Source organism: Pteronotus mesoamericanus, unplaced genomic scaffold (genome assembly GCF_021234165.1).
Source record: "Pteronotus mesoamericanus isolate MK-2021 breed Mesoamerican mustached bat unplaced genomic scaffold, CSHL_Meso_final scaffold_1186, whole genome shotgun sequence".
NCBI classification, from domain to species: domain Eukaryota; kingdom Metazoa; phylum Chordata; class Mammalia; order Chiroptera; family Mormoopidae; genus Pteronotus; species Pteronotus mesoamericanus.
Window position 1 is genome coordinate 13,721,132 of NW_026555302.1, and position 19,147 is coordinate 13,740,278.

The following is a 19,147-nucleotide window of genomic DNA, read 5'->3' on the forward strand; positions in this document are numbered from 1 at the left end:
AGACAGGGACTCAGGTGGAACCCCAAAGTGTGCTCCTCCGGGACAAAAGGAAGCCTACTTTTATAAAGTTCCCGCCCTTGCCTTTGATTGGTCCACTGTTATGCAAATAAGGGATGCAATCTGATTGGCCAGCTATGGAACGGGATCTGCTCTGACTGGTCTATGTAGATGCAAATAAGGCTAGAGCTCCACAGTTCGGATTGGACAGGGCAGGTCTCAGCCCATTGGCTGAAAGGCGATTCCAGGAATTAATTTATAAGGGTGGATTCAGGTGGCACGAACCCATTGCAAGAGGCCGACACCCTTGCTGTTTCTTCCCTAAGAAGGTGGCTGTGCGCGAGGCCTCTGTTGGTAATGGTTGCGTGGCTCTGGTTATGAATTTGTGCCCAATAAACCACTAGGAATCGTTCTTGGTAGATACATTCCTTCCTGACATCCACGCCAAGAACTTGGGCCTGTTGGAAATTATACATCGACCCTGCGAAAGAGTTTGCAGAGGACCCTGTTCAAATCAGTCAAGTGGTTGTAATTACACCCCTAGGTGATTTCATCGTAGTGGGTGGTCAACATGCTTTGCTTCCTAATTTTAGTTTACACCTCTGAACTTGAAAAACAAGTGCCACTGCTTCCTGCCTCAGTTCCCTGTGGCGCAAAATTATGCCGTAAATTCAGTGTTCGCCTTGTGCGTGAATTTTGTGCCATCCCGGGGGTAGCGTGCCTGTTTAGTTATCCCTGCGGGACCCTGGGCCCGGGTTTTTCCGTCCCTGCTCCAAGGTCAGGGGCATTCGCTTGGACTCCTGTCGCAGCACCCGTAACCGTTGATTGGTTTTGTCCCGAGGCAGAGCATTTCTGACCACCACCACCTCCCCAGGCAGAGAGTTTTGCCTTTATTCCTCCCCCAGAAATCAAGGGTTTTGCCTGGGCCTGGGGTGTACGCGACTTGTTGCTCCTCCCCTCAGCAGCCTAAGACTTTTGCATCGTTCAGGGGAAGGGTCTGGGGGCGGTGGGCAGGGTTTCATGGCTACGCCCCCACCTCCTGTCTGCCTGCGCCACCAACAGGGGCTTCCCTGTGCCCGCCCCCGGCCCCCACCCCCCGCCACCCGTCTTAGAGCAGCTGGTGTAGACCCTTGAGACCTTGTGTCTCTCAGGTCCCCTTATTTGAAAGAGAGAAGAGAGAGAAGGTGAAATTCTGTAGATTATCCAGGCTTTTCTCTTTGTTAAATTAGGAGTAGCAGTCTCTTGATGCTTTCTACATTCTCCTCAGAAGCAGAACTTCTACTACAGGTGATTTTGTTACTCTCTAAAATCAGTGTTATTTCCATCATTGCACTTATTAAAATGTGTAATTATTTTGACTTTGTCTCTCCTGTTAGACTTTAACCCCATGAAGACAAAAACTGCATCTCTTCATTATTGCCATCCCCTCTAGCACCATGTAGGGTACGCAGTGCATGAAACTAAATGGAATGATACATGCAACAGGTACTTGCATTTTCAAAAACAGAAAGCATTCACTCAACACACAGAAAACACTGCTAATTGCAACATCCACAGAGTACTGGGGGACAGAAGGAGGAAGGGAAGAAGAGCCCAAAGGCTAAGCAGGGGGTATTTTCATTGATAATCTGCCTGGAGATTCTGGCCACAATGACTGGATTCAAAACATAAAGCACAAACAAGAAATGTATACCAAACCATTTTTTTAAAAAGATTTATTTAGTTAGTTTTAGAGAGCGGAAGGGAGGGAGAAAGAGAGGGAGAGAAACATCAATGTGTGGTTGCCTCTCGCACACCCCCTACTGGGGATCTGGCCCACAGCCCAGGCGTGTGCCCTGACTGGGAATCGAACCTGTGACCCCTTGCTTCGTAGGCGGGCACTCAATCCACTGAGCCACAACAGCCAGGGTCCAAACCATTTTTTAAATTAAGCTTCAAGAAAAACTGAAGTAAATGAAATAGCAAAACATTAATAATTCTTTATTGTTTATTCTTCTCTTACAAAAAGACACTTGGGACAAATAAATATAAAACGGTATGTGTCTTATTTAGCAATGGGCAAATACAGGTTTTCTTGGTATTTTCTGCAGGAATAAACTCATGACATTTTCAGATGTGCATTCTCCTAGGCACCACCCACCTTCTATAAAAAGAAAAAAAGTCAATTCTTTTAATTCCCTACAATTTTTAACAATGGAGCAAAATAAACCTGACTCAAGGACTAAGCAGCTGAATCAAGTTTAAAAGTATTTATAGATGATGCCCAGAAACTTCAACTAATGAATATTCTTACAAGTTTTTCATTTCTTATAATTTGTATGAATAAAATGTCCGTTCTGCTCAAATCTGCATGGCAAATAAAACCAAACAAAAAGCTGAGTACAATATGTATATTTTCCTGTCCTAAGAGAAATCATTAAGTACAGGTATATTTAATACAGTGAACATGCCATGTGTTTTTGTAAAGTCAACAAAATTCTGATTTCCTACACCTTACAGGTGATGCAACAGACAACAAACAAATACCTAAACCACCTGTGACCAAATTTAGCTAATACAATTAGCTAAACAACAATATACACAACAGCGCACCAGAGTTTGAGCAATAAATGACTCTTCAGTTATATTGTTTCACTAAAACTTATCATCAGGGTAACACCTGAAGAGCTTTGCTATGCTAACACTTCTTTTTAAATATTCTTATTTAATGATTTATCCATCAAAAGGGAATATGTACAATAGTTATTTCGAACCAAGAAAAAGGGGATGATATTAGTTTTAAAAATCAATTTCAAGTAATTCCTTACTTGGTGCTTTATAACCATTCTCACTTTATGAAGATCATTTAGGAAGGCAGAGAACATAAAATGTTAAGCAGGCCATCGCCAGAAGAACCAAGAGGACTTTGAATTCACGTCTATACTCCCCAGGTCTCGCATTAATGGCATCTTACTGGAGTCCCTGTGATGTCAACGACATGAATCTCAAAATAAGAAAAAAACTGGCTTTTATATTGAAGGCCTCCTGCACATCCTCCACAGCTACCTCTCAAATATGTTAAGCAGAAAATTGATGCAGTTATTTAGGGGTTGATGTAACATGTGCTAAAAACAATCCATATGAACCTTTCAAATATTTTAGGACCAACACCAACTTCAGCACTCCGTGGCTTCACTCGCTCTGCGGCTGCACGGGAGAAGGAAGCAAAGCCGGGCGGGACGTGGGAAGCGCGTCCGCAGCAGCACCCGGGGCAGAAGGCGGCCGCTCTGCGCGCGGGGCACCAGGGCCCGGCCACGTTCCCGTGCTTCCAGGGCACGGCAGCCTACCCTCTCCAAAAGCTAGGTGAATTGGTTCTATGTCTGAAACTTTCTTTAAGCTTCAAGAGCCGATTTAAATCGAGGGGGAAATGCGTCTCTCTTTAATTTGTGGGTGAAGGTTATTAAGCACGAGGTCGAGTCCCTGGGGGGCGAGTCGCGACTCTCCGGAAGCGCGACGCCCCCACGCCCAGGCTGAGCACCGTGCGGCGACAGCACGCTCGGCAGGCCCGCCGGTCACAGCGGCTGCGGCCCGGGGGTTTCACCGGGCCTTCGCGCGGGAGGGGCCAGGGTTCCACAAAGGACACAGAGTGTGCCCACTGCTCCTGAGACGCACACACATCACTGCTAGTGACGTCCCACCTCCTGACAACTCAGAAATCCGAACTGAATTCCAGGAAACATAAATCTGGAAGATGAATTTGACAATAGGCGGTACAAACAGCAACTGAGTGGAACCTGCCTGCAACAATCTTTTATTTTTTCCTTTAAGGCTACTGAAAATCTGCACACAGACAAGGCAATTAATTCTCCTAAGAAAAATACCCCTGTCCACAAAGCCAAGGTCTCCATCAGATTCCACGGTGAGCATGTGGTACGTCACATTCTATTCCACAGGCGCCTTTTCTTGCGAGTCTGCAGGGTTATGATCAATCCTTTCCGGAAATATTAGCTTCTCACAAACGGCCTCCTTGATCGGTAGGTACTGCGCTACTTCATTGGGCTCGGTGAAGAAGGAGGGCGGAACATGCTGGGAAACACAGACACCCCATCAGCACAGGCTGCGCCACGGCCCGGCCGCTCTAGAAGCGCGCGGGCGCGAAGCGCGCTGATTTTAGAATGAAGCGCGATGCAGGTGGACAAGGGGCTTCGGTAAGTGTCCCCAGTAACAACAGGCATCTTTGTTACTGACTCTTCTGCTCTGCCACTGAATGACCTCAAAGGTCCCAGGGACACGGTGTTCACAGTGCTCCCATAATGTCCTAACCACTTAACACCTCTTTTTCTTTTTTTATTTACTGAACTCTTTTCTCTTTGAATTTAACACCTCTTAATCCAGTCCTCCTTTTCCCTGTTGCTTCTGACCCCTGAAAGCACTGGTCTTTGCCCAGAGCCCAGTGTGTAGTAGCTTCTCTAACCTGCGCACACCTTGTGCCCAGACAGAAATAAGCGCCAAGGGTGAAGAAAGAATGTCAAGTGTGCCGGAGGGTGTTGCTTTTTAAACAACTTATTATAGAATCATAAATTCCAAGGAAGCCCTATACAAACCCCAGGGGAGCAAAAAAGAGAGAAATTACGCCAAAACCAACACGTCGCAGTGCGGGGTGACCGCCCTTTCGGGGGAAAGAGGAGACCGGCAGGAGGGAGCCCCGGGGCCGGCTCTGCACCTCTGGGCCTTCGCTCCCCCACAGCCACAGGCGGGAATCAGACTGGCTGGGCGGCTGGGCGGCTGCGCCTAACAGCTCTGACTGGCCTTGGGTTTGGGGCAAACTCTGTTACGTCGAGTAGGATTTCTCCTGTCGAGCCCCTTAGGTGAATGAATGGATGCAGGGATACAGATTTGGGGGGGTGGGGGGAGGGGGAGGGGGATACTGTATTTAAAATGAAACATAAAGATTCAACATCTCAAAAACTGATATTTAAATACTGTACCGTTAAATTAGCAACTTTGCTTTCTCGTGACGTATATTCTCGTAACATGTAGGTCTTGTCGGCCTATGTTTAAAAACAAAAAAAGTTGCAATGAGTTTACTTAAATTGATTGTACAGTCCTTTCTGTTACACGGGACTGCTTACACCACGGGGCAGGAGTGAAAGCGGCGTGGACTCGGGCAAGCCCCCCTCGCCCTCCAGCGAGAGAACCGCCCCTTAGCCCTCACTGGGAAGCCTGAGCTGTGCATTCCAACCCCTGCACATCCCAGTAACATCACACACAACTGAGCAAACAGGCTTCATCATCACCGCGGCAGAGAAGCACAAGCAAAGGTTTTACCTCCAAGTTCGGAACTACAGCTTTTCCATGAGCTATAAACAGCGTCACCTACCCACGGAACGGCAGCTGCTGCAACGTTCCAAGAAGAATTAATAATTTTATTCTCTCCCATTTCCACAAAATTCTTCCAACTGCTTATTTATTAAAATCACTTTTTTTTGTATTTCAGTTTTTCCCATTTAATTCTTTTTAAGTTAGGTTTTCCCATCCAAGTACTAACCAGGCCCGACCCTGCTTAGCTTCCGAGATCTGACGAGATCGGGCGCGTTCAGGGTGGTATGGCCGTAGACTAAGTTAGGTTTTGAAACAGCAATTTACTGTAGTTTTTTTGGGGGGTGGTACTTTCCAATGAAAAAAACCCACAAGATTAAACTCCCTAAAGTTTCAATCTTTTTATCAATAAGGACAGGTTAGCGCACATTGTAAAAACAAACCCAACAACAAAGTATTTGGAGCACAGCCAGCTGGGCGGCATGGGCTCTGGAAACGAGCCCGGGAGCAGAGGAAGGGCCTTGGAGCTCGGGAGAGACAGGGAGGCCGCGCCGGGGGAGGGGGGCAGGAAGGCGCAGGTGTGCTCCAAGGGACCGTTTCCTCAAACACGGGCTAAGTACGAATGAGATTTTTTAAAAGCATCCCAGCCCCGCTCCCCAGGAGGGAGTGCCTTGCGGAGCGGCTTCCGCTGCCAGGACGTTCGGGACAGAAGCAGCGCCACCTGAGCGCCTGCGGCCCACCGTGGATGAGACACAGCCATGCGACACAGCGCGAGCCCTCACTCCAGGTCCGCGCAGGCAGTGAAACAGCACAGACAGACCCTGCAGGCCACGAGCGCGTTCACCCAACGGGACGGTACCTCGTGGTAAAGCCTCGTGTCGTTCATCCTGATGAGCACGCCATCGATTCTCAAAAAAAACCGCAACAGCAGAAAAAAGCTGGAAGGCATTACTCTCTGAAAGAAAATAAAAGTGCATTAATATTTTAATGAAAACTAAATATTGCTACTGTGCTAAAATAAAAACTTTTTCATGCATCGAAGAAGGGCTGAATGAGCACTCTACAGGAATCCCTGAACTAAACGCTCTTTGTTCTAGCACCAACTAAGGCTCAAAACCTCGTTCATGTTATATTACTTAACATCCTGTAGGGAACTATAGGGGTATAGTTCCCTACAAGAGAAATATATTTTTCAAAGTCAAAAAGTATTACTGTTAAAAAGACGTATTAACACATACCTAAATAATGAGAAAATTATAATGTTCACTTTAAGAAAAGGTAGTACTTATAGTAAATGTCAATACCAGGAATACCAAAACAAAAGAACCACCTAGTTTTCGTTGCTACTTATCTTCCAGTATCCACTTCACACAAAACGAAGACGAGAGACCTTAAGCGAATGCTCCCCTCAGGGCAGCCGAAGAGGGCTCCGTGTCCCGCTGCCAAAGCCCGGTCCCAGCCCGCACAGCGCGCTCCTAACGCCCCGCCACGCGCGGCGCAGCTACCCGCCTCTGTGCCCCAAGGGTAGCCGGGGAAGAAGCCAGAGTTGCGAGGAGTGAGAATGTGGGTTCTGGCGGCAAGGAGGGAGGGGCGTGGGGCCCCCTGGTCACGAATGAGAATCCGTCTGACCATTTACTGAATCAACGCCGACTGCCTGCATGTCAAAATCTGACTGTGGCAGGTCCTGGATTTGTGTCAATGCAAAGACACAATCCCAAGGCTCCAGAAGTTTATCAAAGAGGAAAACAGGCCCATCAAATGTGCAGATGCTGTAACAGAGGAGCACGTGAGGCGCTGTTGCAGAAGGTGACAGTGAAGTGTGCCTGGGGGTGGACAAGGGACGCCAACTCGGCTGGGGGGGCCTCACGGGGCGGGGGGGCATTTTAGCTGATCTGAAAGGATAAGGCATTTAATAAAAAGTTGCAGTTGAAATTTTTCTGGAAAATGTTAAGAAACCCAATTACAACCTAATAGTCCACCAAAGCAGGTGCGCGCTAGCGGCCTATCTACCGTCCGCTCCTGTAAGTGCGCTGCCAGGGGAAGGAGTCCGCCCTCCAGAAGGGCTGGTACTTTTTGCTCTGCTTCCACTTCTGCGCTGGCAACTGAAGTGCGGTTGAATGGGAAACGGAATCCTGACCCACGGGCCCCTCCTCGAAGGACGTCCGCCTTGCTGTCTGCGCAGCCTGGCCTCCACATCGTTTTTAGTTCCAAATGTTTTCATTCAAATGAATAATAAACAAAGAGAGTACAAAGTGGCCAGGTCTTTAAAAAGTGCTTTGCTACATTCTTGACAACACACTAAGACTTGGTGAATTTTATAACGCTTATTAGCCAGGTGCACGCGAGACCCGGGCGGAACTTCGCGCATCACGGAAAGGGGGTGTGCTTCCAGGTGAGGCCCCCACTCCTGACTGACGGTGCAAAGAGACAGAAGGAAACTTTAAACAGAAATCACAATGCTCACAATTTTCACACTCAGACTGGAAACTCCATGATCGTGCAGTTCATCCTCAAACAGGAGAACTTCTTCAAAAAACTTAATCTGCTCTCGGGCTTTCAGCTTCTCAGTGTCTATGTGGTCCGCGGTGGGCACGACCTGGAAGAAGCCACGGGAGAGGGGCGCGTAAAAGGGGCGTCCGGGGCCGGAGGCACAGGGAGGGAGGTGGCTGAGGCCCTTCCACGGCCGCCGGGGCTTTCCCCGCATCAGCCGCGCTCGCCTCCGTCGCCACCGCGCCAAGGTAAAGCGAACCCCTGCCCGGACCGGGGTGGCTCGGGTGGTTGGCGTCTCGTCCTGCAAACCTAAAAGGCTCCCGGTTCGATTCCCAGGCAGGGCACCGGCCTGGGCTGCGGGCCAGGCCCCCAGTGGGGGCCGTGAGAGGCAACCACACATGGATGCTTCTCTCCCTCTTTTTCTCCTTCCCTTCCCCCACTCTCTAAAAATGAATAAATAAAATCTTTTTAAAAAAAAGTCTTGGAATCAGCACAGAGAAATAGTTAAAGCTCAGAATACAGGAGTGGCAGCAACTGAAGACAAGAATTAAGTCCCTGCTATGAGCTCCCAGCCTCCCCAGATTCTAAAAATCTCTGCAGAGACAAGGAGCCCATCCACAGCCCTCCCGCCTTAACATTTTGCTCAAACACCAACACGTGACACGGGGTCTCCAGCAACTACTTTTAGTGTAAAAGTTACAATAAAATAATTTTGTTCTCTATAATAGAATGTGATATTGAGAGAGTGTAATTTAAACCAAATTGCCCTCATTTCAGTAACACCATCATTTTTCGAAGCACAGCCAAGCTCCCAACATGAGACCTGCCCTCCCAGAGCCGCTGACCATGAAGCGACCCCGCCTCGGGCAGCGCCCGGACGGAAGGGTGCCACACACGCGTCACACAGCTGAGAGCCACCGAGAGCGCTCCCACAGGTGACCTCCCATCACAGCTCTGCGGGGAGGCGGCTGTTTCTGGTCACCCTATTTAGTGAAAAAACTGAGACTCAGATAAATAGATGAAGTCACCCCCCTGAAGTCACCCCAGGGTCACACACAGGCTCACACAAAGTCCTATTGCCGCCTATCTGTTCAGTCACAAAACTGGACGCCACTAGCTGGCAGGTTCTGTCCAAATCACCTAACATCACATAAGGGCAGACACACATCGTCATGCTTCTTGCCAGTGACAACATTAAGGCGGTTCATTGCTCCCAACCACACTTTTCATAAAAATTGCCCCCTACGGCCTTCTTTTATTTCCTGCCGGTAATAAGCAAAATCCCCTCACGTTCAGTTCTGAAGCCTCCCACAACAGAAGGAGGAGATGAAAGTAGTAGCAAAAAATAAGCCACTACTGGAAAGTTCTAATGCCAAGACTGTCTAAGACAACTGATGGCTCATAAAAGCAAAAAATAAGATTTACCTTTAACTTGAGTGATTCTCCAAGTAGCGTTCCCTTATAGTCTGTTGTATAGGTCCAATCATACGGTTTAATAACCTCCTTGGAGTGTTCGCCCTCCGTCCTCAAATAGCAAAATGGGAAGGATCAGATTTAGTGATGCAGAATAGAGCTCACCTGTACCCACACGTCACACCGCGCTGCAGTCTACAAATAATGTAAAATATCCTACTACATACACAGACTTGCCATAGCTCACTAATACAACACCTCTCCTTCTTCCTGCACGTTTACTGGGATTTAACCCGTCCCGTGCTGACGTGGTCTCTCCAGTTAGTCCGTGCACTGCCCAGGGACATGGCTGACGGGCTCAGACGGCACCGTCCAAGGTGTTTAGCACATAACAGGCTCAGAGTAAATAACTACTGACTCGACTATCAAGGAAAGCACGTTTTTATTAATTTCAAAGGTCCTCAAATTTTCAATGCAAATCATAACATTTTTCTTCAAAAACAGGAACATTATAGTACACAGTGAAAGCTACCTCTTCTCTAAAGAACAGTGAAAGCTCATAAAAGTGAACTCACATAGCTCAGCTCAACTGTAATTCAATTTAACTCAACAAGTTAAATTCAGGACAAGTTACCCTTCAGGAGGGAGGATAACTGATCTCCATCTAACAGGTGAGAAAAATAATTTTAGAATAACCCAGCTATCAAGTTTCAGAATAACAGTAGCCCTTCGTCCTAAGAAAACACACGTATCGGGGCTGACCATCTCCCGCACCCGCTTCCGCCCTGCCCACGCGCACCTGCTCTCCTGCCACTCTTCCGCGCAGGCTACTTTGAGCACCCCTTGGTAGTTGTTTACGCATCTTAACGCGTCTGTAGCGTTGAACTCGATCCCAAAGCCAGAACAGTGCTGGATTCTTAAAACGTTGTCTCCAAACATCATCTCGGGGAGGGATGGCATATGCAGTTCATCTGCTAACCTGTAACCGGAAGTCGAGGAGATCATTTATATCACGGTTAGCACTTTGCTTTCTGTCTCATCCCTACGTTGCTGAGCGAGTTAATGAACGTGATGTATTTACAAAGTCTATATATAAATGCTTCCATCATCCATTCTCTCTCTGTATATTATTATGACACTGGACTCAAGAGTGGGCTAATAAGACAAATAGAGAAATAACTACATGATATATTATCAGCTAGTGATAAGTTATACAAAAAAATAAAGCAAGGTAATGGGTGGGGGCCTATTTTAGGCGGGACAATCAGAAATTGCTTCTGAGATAGTGGAATTGGAGCCTCCAAACGACTGTGTGAGCCAGGCAATGCTCAGAGGGTTTAGGTAACTAACAATTGCGGAGCTAGGAGGCGGTAACGCCGGCCTCTTTTCAGCCGCCGGCCACAAACACTGGGCCCCGCCTCCGCCAGCCTCCTTAGAGAACAGTTAGAGTCAAAATCCTACAGAGCCGGATCACGAGTTATTAATCCACAGATGTGTTCCGATTAGCCTGAACAATACTTGAAATAGGTGCCAACAGTTATGAAGAGATAGTTGGCAAGAAAGACTGAGAGGTTTCTGAAAAATCTGGACCTCTGGTTCCTCTTTTTTGGGGAATGAGGGAAGGTCTGGCAATGCGCATGCACTGAGGGGCCGAGCTGGGCAGAGGCCGCCGCCCTTACTGGGGCCCTTTGGAAGGCTGAGTGTGCCATCCCTGTTGGAAAGTGTTTAGGTGGAGTAGCTACTCACTTCTGAAAAGAGTAGCTGTGTGTATAAACGACCATGCCCAAGACCCATCACCTCCGTCCAAACCCGGACTCTCAATTTCAGGATGAAAGGTCCGCTTCCGAACCAAAGGCAACGGCAAGAGCCGCTGCGCTCCAGCCCGAGCGCCGGCCCAGCACAGCTGAGACGGAGAAGTGGCCGTAACAAGAGCAGAGGCTTGTATCTGGCCGCTGGTGGAACTGCTGCTGTTCGGCTGCTGAGCAAGTTCCTGTTGTTTAGTCATCTCCTCGTGTACTATTAAATCTCCGTTACTTACGGCAACCAGGGTCTCTGGTCCTCCTAACCAGAAAGCACAGGTTCCGGGGAAGTGGATTTTCTAGTTACCTTATGTGCCAAATTTATTTCAATGATTTAGGAAATTGTTCAAAATGTATTACTGACTTTCCTGTGTTCTTACACAGAAAACATAAAATATTATTTAACCTTTTCTCGATTATCAGAGACCACACGTGGGACAACCTTGTAAGACGGCAGGCCCCAGCTCGACTGGGCGCGCATCACACCCCACCCCGCACATCCCCCACACCCCTGCAGCCCGGTGACACATTCGGGTGTCCCTGGAAAGAACTGCTGTCCCTAATTCACACTGCTTCAAATGCTCCCAATGCAGACTGCCCCGGCCCTGGCCAAACCGAGCATCTTAACACCATCCCTAACGCCAAGCTGCAATGGGTGTCACCAGAAAGAATGCAGGAAGCTGGGGAGTCTCTGTGGGGTTAGGACGGCCCAATTCATTAAAGGGTGCCTCCGGGACCCAATACTTCCACCAATCCGTTCGCTTAGCGCCTGCGGGCTTTTACCCCCTGGGGCAGAGCACAGCAGGAACTTTAGGGTGGGTGAGGGTTAGCCTTTCTTTTGTCATAGGAGGAAGGACTAAGTATACTCTGGCAGGCCTGTTTTAGAAATGACAAAGAAAGAGAATAAAGATCTGGAACTTGATTCCCTGTACAACTCACCATGCACCTCTTAGACAGCCTGTGAGTAGATTAGGACTGACTGCTTTGTATATGGCACCTTCTGAGTACAGGGTGCGCTACCTAACAGGGAAAGCTAGGTGGAGAGGAAAGCCCGCATGGTGGTCACGCAGTCTGTGGTGGGGTGAAGGGAACGTTTTTCTTAGTGAAGCTGCGAGGGTGTTCCAGTCATTCATTTGTTTGTAAGGAGGCAGCTCAGCAGGCTCTCCCGACTCCCCCTCTTCCCTGGCCACGCCCTCCGCCCAACAGCTCCCTTGGCCCCCTTCTCTTCAGGGAGGCGTCTAGATGCTTTTCACTCCCTCCCAAGGCTCCGTGTACGGACCCCAGGGTGATAATTCCCAAACCTGAACCCACCGACAAGTCTTTTTTTAAGCTCCAAGATAAGTACAGGGTCCAGCACAAATAACGCTTCCCCCTTTTTTCTTTACTACAAAATCTTTTACTACAAAATTGTAAGCATGTAATTCTCTAACATACCAAGATCACACTCAAGCATACTGTATGACATTTGAGGTGAAATGTTCAAATTAAAACTATGAATTACTCACCCATGGTATTACCCTACCAACCACACCCAAGCAGGCCTTCTTCCTTCTGCCGGACCCTGTACGTCCAAATGCCTCCTTTACGACCTGCACAACCCACACTTCAGCTGACTCCACTTGGCCTCTGCGCGAGGCCTGCCCGCTCCGTGTCTCTCCCCGTGGTCGGTGGCAACGAGGGCCATGCAAGAGCTCCGGCAGGCAGCTTGCCATACCCCACAGGTTCCTCCTTTCCCCTTCCTCCTCCTGCCGACTGGCCATCAAATGCAGGGGCATAACCTTCTAAAACCTCTCCTGTCCCTCCCCTCTTGCTGGTCTCCCACCCACCCTCCACATCCCCTCCAGAGGAATCCTTCAGAGCAGCGACTGTCAACCTTGGTCCCCTCACACCACACATAAGCTAATGACTGAAATTCTGCAGCACACCAAAAATATATTTTTTGCCAATCTGACAAAATTAGGCATAATTTTGATTCATTCACTATGGACGCCTATTGTTGGGTTGGCTGCTTTTTTTTTTTTTTTTTACAAGGTAAGGGAAAAGAGGTCAGTGTCCCTGGCTAAATAGTCAGGTATCTCAGGTTTTAAAAATTCTTGCGGCCCAAATCGCTGTTTCAGAGCGTACATCTGACAATGTCACTCCTTTGTATGAAATGACACCCGGTGGTGGTCAGAGGAAATGCAAAACTCCTTCGCCCGTGGCATAAAAGCCCTCTCTGGTGTCTCCACTCCGCGGGCCACCCTCACCTCTCGCTCCAGCCCCTCGGATTCCCCCGCTCGGTCCTTCCGACCAATCAGGGCTCCCCCTCTCCCCGACCCCCCTTCCCCGCTCCTCGGTCGAGATACCATATACAGATGATGATTATAGAATTGTACCCCTTACTGCCATGTAATGTTATTAACTAGTGTAACCCCAATAAATTCCACTTAGAAAAAACTTTCTTTAGTGATTCAGTTAGTTCAGGCATCACAAACGCATCACGGCTGTCGCTCTCCCTGGCCCACGAGCCCCACCGCGACCCCATCCCACCAACCTGACCCTCCTGGATGCCTTGTCCCAACAACGCCCTCACGTACCCCGCAGGAACAGCTCTCTGAATCAGTTATTCGCACTGTATTATAATCGTCTCTCTCACTAGCCCGTGAACGCCTCGAGGCAGAGGCCGTCTTTTCCCTGCCCCATCTCACGTGCCAGGCGCAACACCTAACGAGCTAAAAACCAAGCGAACGTCTCATCCCCGTTATGAACGCCAGGAAAACGGGTCAGAGCCACCTAGGAAGGAAGGGTGCAAAGGTGGCGCGGGCCGGGGCAGGTAGAGACCTGGGGCAGGTGCAGCGTCCTCCCAAACAGCCATGCGCTACTCCAACCCGGGCGGAGTGACAGCCTCACGCAGGCGGCGCCAGGCGAACCCCAACCGAGGGACGGGAAGGGTGACACGAGTATTTGCCGAGGCTGTCATCCAAGGGCCACGCCTCAGGGACCCACCTCCGCCCCAGGGAGGGTGAGGACAGCGCGGAGCCGCCCTGCCCCCAGCCCGGGCCCAGCTCCCGGCCCGCGCCCCGACCCGGCCCGGAGCCTCACTTCTCCACGTCCGCCGACTTCATGATGTGGGTCCTGACGGCCGTCAGCTTCCAGGGCCCGAAGGAGAAGTCCCGGTGGCTGCTCTGGAAGCCGTGGATCATCATGGCCGAGGCGGGGCCCGCGTGGGCCGCGCGGGACGGGCTGGAGCGGCGGCGGCGGCAGCGGACACCGGTTCCCCCGCCTCGCTGCGGCCCAGCCCGGTCGGCTGCGGGGCCGTTACCATGCCCCGCCCCGCCCCTGCCGCCCACCCGGACGCCCGCCCTCCTTTCCGCCTTGTTCTCCGCCCCTTGGACTATTGCTTCCGGGACCAGTGGCCAGTGTTGCGTGACCCACGTCTTACGTCATGACGCACCGGAAAAAGGGCAAAGGAGAAACAAGTGAGGGGCTGGGTGTCAGTCGCAAGGGGCGTGGTCAGGGCCGCACCTGCCCCTTGAACTCTTCGGGTGCAGTCACGTGGGCGATTTTACAGAACTGGTGACCTAGGGCGCTGTCAACAGTAGGAGGGGCCCGGCGCTCCCTGACCAGCTGGCCCAGGCTTGCCAGGTGGTCGGAGCGCCCTCTGGGTACACCAAGGTTGCGGGTTCCAGGCATAGAGGGGGGAAAAGGAGGCCCATTACCCAAGGCAATGGCTCAGCCATGGAGAAACAATCCCTGAGCTGGAAGTGCTCTTTCCTTTTTCTCATGCGTAGGGTTAGATGAAGCCCCTCCCCCATCGCACCCTCAACACCACCTTGAAACACCTTGTGGGGGGTGGGGGGGTGCGTGGCGAGCAGGCGCCAGGCCTGGCCAGGTAGCTCAGTTGGTTAGAGCATCATCCCTATAAGCCAAGGTTGTGGGGTCTGTTCTGGGTCGGAGTACATACAAGAATCAACCAATGAATGCATAAAAAAGTGGAACAACCAGTCGATGGTTCTCTCCCCCTCTTCTTCTGTGTCTCTTTCTAGAATCAATAAATCAATCACTAAATAAGTAAAAAGGAAAAACTTGGGGGACTCTGTTCCCTCTAACCAAAGAGCTCCGTGGAAACAAGGAGCTATTTGCATCATCTCCTTGAGTCGCCCTGTCCACGACTCTCAATGCCCCAAATGTGCACATTAAATACGGAACGGAGGCCAGGTTCCATGACCCGGAGGGAGGAGACGGAGCAAGAGAATTTAGACTGTGGGGAATTTAATAAGAGGGGAGGGGCGTGCTGGAGAGGAGAATATAAATATTTCAGCAGCATAATGGGGTAGGGAGAGAGAGTGGAGGAGACCCACAGGATTTGAGGAGCTAAGGGAAGAGCAGAGTTGATTGCATCCAAGTTTATTTTTTAAAAAGAAACATTGCCTACTCTCAACTTGTGGCATGACTGGGAAATCAAAGCAATCCATTAGTAAAGGAGAAATAAAAGCCAGCCGTTGTAAACTCTCAGAGACTTTCAGAGAAATATTGAGCTGACTTAAGTTCCTGAACAAATATATTTTACAATATATAGCTTTATACGCTTCCAAAAATATATTTTATACTCATTGGTATACTTTCGCAACAATATACATGGTGAAAAATACTTCCTGATCCGCTGATATCACTTTCTTTCTTATTTCATAACATCCATAGTCAAAATCCTATGGATTTTTGTCAAAGGGCATAAGATTTATTTTAATGCCATGGATACTGTCAGATTGCTTTTTCAAGTGGCTATATAAATGTAGGGTGGGACAAAACTAGATTTGCACTTGTTTGCAAGGAAAATAATACAATGATGAATAAAAAATAACACAAGAATAACCTCTGTTCCTCATGTTCACAGCTATAAACGTACTTTGCCCCACCCTCTAAGTACCTTTTACCAGCAGTGGCTGAGAGTCCAGGACCCTAGTTCCACATGCCAGCGTGAAGACAAACCACCTCCAGAAACGTCCAATTAGTAGGTTTGGGGAAGCACCCAGGAATCTGAATTGTTTCAAAGTTCTCCATGTAATTTAATAGAAAGTATGATTTGGGAGTCACGGGTCCACCTCGCTGCAGGGTTTACCAGGAGGGAAAAATGAGGGGCAGAGATCAGGAAAGACATTTGATGGAACTCCCTTCTACAAAGGGCCTCAGATTTAAACTTTTCACATTATCCCCAAATATCATTACGAGTAACAGAGACATCCTAACAGGACAGAAAATATAAAGTATTGGTGATTTAACCTTAAATTTATGTCTCATTACCCCACTGGTAATATTTATCATTTAACATATTTTTGTTGTTCGCCCAGTTACATGGTAGAACGTTGCCATCTGTGGTGGAATATTTTAAATTCAATCAAGTCTATAGCGTATGAATAACACACGGCCATCATTCAGTGATTGAAACAGTTCTTTCATCAATATTATTTTCCTGTAAAAACTCTATCCTTTATATCAATCAAAAATACTTCGACGTTCTAATCTTTCTGGGTAGAGAAGTTATTGCATTGTATTGGATAAAAGTTGAAGTATCTCTTTGCTCAGAGTAACTATTGAAAACACCACGTTTTATAATCCCGTGTTGGCATTTCCGCATTCTTGCCTCGTCTTTCCCATTCTCCCCTCCCTCCCTCCCGATCTCTCCCAGCCCCCTTTTCCCCCAAGTCTCCTTCTCCCTCTCGCTTCCCGTCTCACCCCCCTGTCCCACCCCGACCCGCGCCGCGCCGTTCATCCCTCTTCTTCTCTGTGAGCCCACCTCCCCTTCCTCCCCCCGCCCGGCTTTTGCACCCGGTCCGCCTCCCAGGCCCACCGGGTCCGGCTCCGGGAGTGCTGCAGCTCCAACATTGGCCACTAGGGGGCCTCTGCGCGCTAGGCCAGAGAGGAGAGAAACCGTCTTTTCCCCTAATCCAACGTTAACAGAAATACCGTTAATTCTCATTGGTATTTTCAAAAGACGATCCCCAAGCAAACCGAGGGAAAATAATCAGAAATGAAAAAAAGATGCTCCCAACAGCACACAGTGGTTTTCCAAGTTGAAGAGGACTAAAAGCTCCCAGCGTCCCCCTGATAAAACTCAGGGAAGCTAGCTTCCCTGTCCATGGTCCATGCCCAGAGGGGGAATGTTATTTCCTCCCGTCTCCTCAGGCCTTGGGGGGATGAGGACATGCTAATGCCCCTTGTCTCCGTGAGCCACAGCCCTGGTTTTTTCCCTTACCTCTGCCCAGAGCTGGGTTTATTTCTTTACTGGGGCCGTTTGGATTTGAATTGGATTCCTTCCAGGATCCCGTTGTCACATAATTCTTTGTAACACGTTGCAAATATTCCCCCCCCCCCCGCAATCTATTCATTTCTTTGGACTTCACTTAGGGTGATTTTCATGAAATTATTTTTTAAATCGTGTAATCAAATTTATCTTTTCTATTATTACATCTGGGTGTGGTGTCTAGTTAGGAAAGTTTTCCTCACTTCGAGGTCGTAAAGGAGTTAATCTTTATTTAGATCTGTGACATATTTGGGATTTGCCTTTTACACAAACTCTTAAATCACTGCCTGGGCACAAATTCTAATAGTTTGGGATATGCTATTTTCAGGGAAGAGTCATAATAATGGCGAAATGACCATAATTGCTTCTATTCGTATTCAGCACATTACAGTTTAAGGCAGATTCTAATAACATAATAAAAATAAAAATTGACGGTAATAGCTAACTTCCACTACAGCTTGCTAAGTTCTACGCATTTGAAAAGTATAATGTCTTTTGGTCCTCATAATTCCTGTTGAAAACCAAAATTCAGCTAAGTAAACGTGAAGATCTAATTAACTGGCTTGACTAAGTGACTCGTGAACCAGGGAGCCCCTGGAAGGTGCTCTGAGGAGTCACACACAACAGAAGGTTTTTACAGGAAGAAGAGTGGGTCAAAGGCACTATTAACACAGAGAAGAAAAGGTTATTTGGGGGCCAGGACATCTTTTCTCTGGGGAACGAGAACGGGAGGAGGTTTTATTGTTCAGGTCGCCTCTCCTTTCCATGGGGGATGGGGAGGGCCCACGTTGCAGGTTGCCTGACAGCGGACGGGGGGCGGGGGGGGGGGGCGCAGGGGCGGTGGGCAGAGAATTCCAGACTGGCTGATTAAGACTGTTTCTGGGAAAACGTGACAAGAGTCCCTTCACTTGATAAAGCTGACACCCTGAGTGGCACTGGTCCAAGTGATGAGGATTTTCCAAAACGATAAACAACGAACTCTTGGTGAGGTTTGAGCAAATCAAAGCACATTTTTCCCTCAGTTTACACAGTCCTGCCGTTCCTGGACACACGGGTGTATAGCAAAACCATGCAAAAGCATTTCAGCTTTTTGGGGTCCTTCAAAAGTCAGTGTGAGCGGAATTGGTTTTTGTCTCAGACTGTCCCATGCACTGCACACTGTCTGGTGTCTGTGGTCCCCCCACTAAATGTCAGGAACGTCCCCTAATCATTATGAGAAGCCCACAGCGCCCTCAGATTTCCGAAACATCATATTGAGAAACACTTACATGCTTTCTGTCCCAAATAACAGAAATAGACCCATCTACACTTAACACGCAAGTGTCTATTGGCTCCTGTAACTGATCCATCCTGGGGTACAACTTCTGGGAAGGCTTCGACCAGAGTCACACAGGTTGGCCTGCACCTAATTTCTCTATTTCCTACATTCTGGCTCCACTCAGTATTCTCAGCAGAATGTCCTTCACGCTTCACGCGGACCCGTCTCCATCCCTGGACCAACCATGTGGCTGGAAAGGATGGGACATGCTGCCCATCAGAGCCCACGCCTGGAACTGGGGGGACTCAGCCATGCAAACCCCATGGCTGACCCTCCGAGGGATGCAACGCTTTTCCCAGAGGAAGTTTGCAGGGCGCCCCCGACAGGAGAGGGGAGAGGCGCTGAGCGGCCCGCAGTGGCTGACCTCGTTTCTGCCGCCAGGACCTCTGGGAACGGCCCGAAACCCAGCAATTTAACGGACTTCCCAAGAGATTCTCTTAATGGCAAAACAGCTTTTATGGAGACATAATTGAAGTCCCAACAAGGGTTCTAATCTCTCCATACCTTCTTGGGCTTAGTCATGTTTCTTCTGTGGAGAAATGTCTCTTCAGA

The 19,147-nt window shown here is 48.9% G+C and overlaps 1 protein-coding gene across 1 annotated transcript; it reads right to left on the reverse strand.

Annotated features, from left to right (window-relative positions):
* Nucleotides 1–1,724: 1,724 nt before the first annotated feature.
* On the reverse strand, nucleotides 1,725–14,325 carry TIPRL (TOR signaling pathway regulator). Its single transcript, XM_054587808.1, has 7 exons — nucleotides 14,079–14,325; nucleotides 9,998–10,177; nucleotides 9,211–9,310; nucleotides 7,760–7,891; nucleotides 6,155–6,250; nucleotides 4,965–5,027; nucleotides 1,725–4,062 (listed from the first exon to the last, which is right to left on the reverse strand). Exons 1-7 carry the CDS (start codon nucleotides 14,180–14,182, stop codon nucleotides 3,919–3,921), a joined length of 819 nt encoding a protein of 272 aa, XP_054443783.1. The 5' UTR covers nucleotides 14,183–14,325; the 3' UTR covers nucleotides 1,725–3,918.
* Between the last annotated feature and the right edge of the window lie 4,822 nt (nucleotides 14,326–19,147).